We start from the raw sequence: 3,998 nt of genomic DNA, 5'->3' as shown, positions 1-3,998 counted from the left end.
TGACTATACAGCACAGCCTATCCTCAAGCTTGCACATGCCCTGCCTCAGTTGGGATTGCATGAATGCACCACCGTCCCCTACTATAGAATCTTTTTAAGTATGTGCTATAATACTAGTAATAATAATAATAATAATAGTAGTAGTAGTAGCATTTGCTTGTTGTTTCCTAAATTATAAAACACTTTCCATATAAATTATTGCATGGCATAATCTTATTTGTGACCTAAAGGCACAAACTGACACTGAATATGTTTTCATTACATTGTGACCAAATTAATTAAACTACAAATTGTGTTAGTTTGTTAAATGGTCTAGTATCTGACATGCATATTTATGAATAATGAGAACTGAAATGTTATGAGCATCTTAAATATTTGCTAAATGATGCACATTTTCTTCCAAAAACCAGGATTGTAATAAATCATTGTAAAATTTTATATTCCACCTTTTTAACTGGGTTCAATTGACAGCCATTTAATAAGTCTCTTAACTAACACACACACACACACACACACACACACACACACACACACACACACCGCTGCTATGGCTCTGTTTTGTTAGTCTAGGCTGGCTTTAAAATGGTGATGCTAGTGCCTCAGCTCTCTCAATTACAGGTGCAGCCACTGTTTTGGCAGTCACATAGTTTGAAAGGTGAAAAGGAGATAGATGCGATGGTTTTAGGCTGACATCACTTTTGGGTGGGGGTACACATGTGCCGTGGTTCATGTGCAGAAGTCAAAGGACAACCAGTAGGAGTTGGTTCCCTCCTTCCACCATGTGAGTTCCAGGGATCAAACGCCGGTCATCAGGTGTGCTGTCAAAAGCCTTTACCTTCAGAGCCATCTTGCTGGTCTTAATTAACTACTTAAAAATATTTCTTGCGGCTGCAGAGATGACTCAGTGATTAAAAGCACTGGCTGCTCTCCCAGATGCTTAATTCCCAGTACCCATAATCATCTGTAACTCTGGTTCTAGAGGATCCAAAGCCCTCTTCTGGCCTCCGTGGGCACCAGGTGCAAATGTGGTATACAATACACAGGCAAAACATCCATACACATAAAATAAAAATAATAAACTGACTCTGTTTGGAGACATGGTCTCATTGTGTATAGCCTTGGCTTGCCTAGAATTCTCTATGTGTTCTGGGATTAATAGTATGGGCCGCTATGTCTGGCTAAAATTATCTCTTGAGACACCTGCTTTCCCTACTGGATACACAAGCCATACCTTGAGAGAATGCAGTACAGGACAGCCTAGTGCCCTCAGGTACGGTTCAGTGCCCTAAATGGCACAAGGGAAGGCTTCTAGCATAAGGGCCAACCCCTTTCCTATTAAGTTCTGTCTGATCCCCTGGCCAACACCAATCCTACCAGCTAGGCTTAAGCCATCGTTTCAGGATGCAGAGAAAATAGTGCTGAGAGTCTATTTCTTTTATATACTGATTATATATATATATCAGTCATATAACACAACAAATGAGACCACAGAGCAAGATAGAGAGACTTAAGAGAGGCAGGGCTTCAGTATACAAATGGTGGTGCAAATCTAGGGGTTCAAGTGCAAACTCCACTAGCCTGCAGGCCAGTGCTATAACCAAAGGCCCAGGAGTCTTCCACAATAAGATGAGACACCTCACATTTAGACAGGAGATTCGCTGGGGTCCTTTGGGATGGGGTGACAACTGGTGGGGTGACCGTATGGAGGGACTGATTTGGGGAAAACAACTCCATTTCCAGCTGAATGAGCATAGACTTCCCTAGACCTCAAGGTTTGGTAGCGAGGAGAGTACACACTAAACCCTGGTTTTTCTCAGAGACAATAACAGTCTCTCTCCACGGTCTGGTAGAGACTACTGGAGAAAGGCTCAGACCCAGTGAGTCTCTGGGCAGATAAAAGAACTCCCAGGCCAAGCAACAGGCTCAACTGGCACCCGTATCCAGGCTATAACTAGCTGTAGTCTTTTTTTTTTTTTGGTTTTTCAAGACAGGGTTTCTCTGTGGCTTTGGAGCCTGTCCTGGAACTAGCCCTGTAGACCAGGCTGGTCTCGAACTCACAGAGATCCACCTGCCTCTGCCTCCCGAGTGCTGGGATTGAAGGCGTGCGCCACCATCGCCCAGCAACTAGCTGTAGTCTTGTCAGGCTGACAAATGCCCTTGGAAAGATAGATGACCTGGAACACAGGTATGAAGCCCAAGGCATAAATGATCTCAATTCCTGTGAAGTTCCTAGTGGTGCCATGCAGTTTTCACAGCAGACTGGGTTATGTTCAGGGCCTTAGCTCTTCTAACAGTTTGCAGAAACCCCATTGTTAAGAGTCACTGGCCTGGCCCAGGCCTACTAGAAGGGTAGTGATATGTATAGGTTAATGTAGGAAGCAGCCCTTCCTACTCTTCCCCCACCCTCTCTCATATAGCTGAGTTATTTTACATTAAACACTTATTCAAGTCCACAAAATACTGGTTGCCAACAATGTACAACAATGTCTAGTTCCTAGACAGTACTACTGAAGTTCAAGCTCACTCTGACCTTGAGAGCTGCCTGGTATAGTTTCTACATCCAGTATCAGATGAACCACATTTGAGTTGCTGAGTCAACTGAGACTATACTATTGTATGCTCACTTTATCATCTCTTAGATTGAAGTGTCTCCACATGTCACCATAGGCTATGCCTACTGTAGGTAACCCTGTATGTCTGGGACAGGTCACAGAAAAGTGACTACTAACAACACAGTACCCCCTTAACCACTGAAAGAGAAGCTGCACCACGTACCTTTGTGTGCAGCAGCCCACAGTGGGCTCTTTCAATCACAGGTCACAGACACCATTTCAAACTTAAAGATCAGAGAGAAAAGACTGTCATAATTTTCAGCAGATCTTAGTGGCACCTTCTGGACACCTTACAGCTCTTGTGGTTCTGAGCAGTACAAACCGCAAGGAGTAAGAGAGGTAAAGTTCCCCCCATCCCAAATTTAAGAAGCTCATTTAACCTGGCAAGTGGCCATTTGAGCTATAAACCCAGCAACTGACATACGTCACACGAACCCACTTTCCACCCAAGGGAAGCACTCACACACTAGCCGTACCTAGCTGGGTAAGGTCCAGTTTCGTCCAGTGCATGCCTGTGGGGCAGCTCTTAGAAAGTGTCCTGATGAACACCTGCCCAAGGTTGTCCAAGGCCCACAGAGCATCCTGGCATGCAGCGTAGGTCCTCATCTCGGCGTCGGGAGGCAACTGCACTGTGGAGGGGCGGCACTGCACACTCTGGGCACTGATGCTACACAGGTCCTTGCTGCTCTGGCACAACCACAAGGAGCTTCCTACAGAAAAGGGTTACACTTGTCATCAAACGCTGCTTCACTGAGCCACCCGCCCACAGTGCACTGCATAGCCCTAGCCCTTCTCTTCAGGCAAAGCCCTGAAAACTGGCCACAGCCTCTGCCTGAACACTCACCATTACCTTACAGGCTACCGTAGGTATGCCACATCTCTGCAGTCGAAGAAACACCACCATCAGACATTTCAAAGATCAAGCCTGAGACATTTTAAAGAACTGGGAAGAAAGCAGGGCCTATGGAACATTATAAAGGCTGGCTGGCTGGGATAGTGGCTTTGACCTCCATTTCTTATGGCCCAGGAACATGAATCAAGGCCTCAGAGTGTATTTTTAATATAGAATATTAGGACTGTCAACCTTGCCAAAACCCAGGAAGGAGAGGGGCCAGCAGTCCCTGGGAAGGCGCTTCCCTAGTTCCTCTGCTAATGGGGTTGGCAGTGGGATGCTGAAGGCAGAAATCCTTCTCCTCCTGACCTGGCCTCAAGAGTTATACGTGTAGTCCTCTGTTGTTCTAGAACTTGCAGGTTTAGTAGTGTCTTCTTGAAATGCCCAGCATCCTTAGGAACTCAAATCCTGGCTACACTGCATAATGTTAAATATTATCTGTAACTTGTGACCAGATGTTATGGAATTCTTATTTATTTATTTATTTATTTATT

The 3,998-nt window shown here is 45.1% G+C and overlaps 1 protein-coding gene across 3 annotated transcripts in view; it reads right to left on the bottom strand.

Moving 5' to 3' along the window:
* Tecpr2 (tectonin beta-propeller repeat containing 2) overlaps nucleotides 1-3,998 on the bottom strand; it is a 101,024-nt gene that overhangs the window by 24,443 nt on the left and 72,583 nt on the right. For all 3 annotated transcript variants that reach the window (XM_005343564.3, XM_026781266.1, XM_026781262.1), the window contains one exon: nucleotides 3,089-3,322. In XM_005343564.3, the coding sequence (XP_005343621.1) occupies nucleotides 3,089-3,322 (234 nt within the window). The remainder of the gene's footprint in view (nucleotides 1-3,088; nucleotides 3,323-3,998) is intronic.

The sequence above is a fragment of the Microtus ochrogaster genome, chromosome 1, assembly GCF_000317375.1.
Source record: "Microtus ochrogaster isolate Prairie Vole_2 chromosome 1, MicOch1.0, whole genome shotgun sequence".
In the NCBI taxonomy this organism is placed as follows: Eukaryota; Metazoa; Chordata; class Mammalia; order Rodentia; family Cricetidae; genus Microtus; species Microtus ochrogaster.
This window is presented reverse-complemented; position numbering and strand designations above follow the sequence as displayed.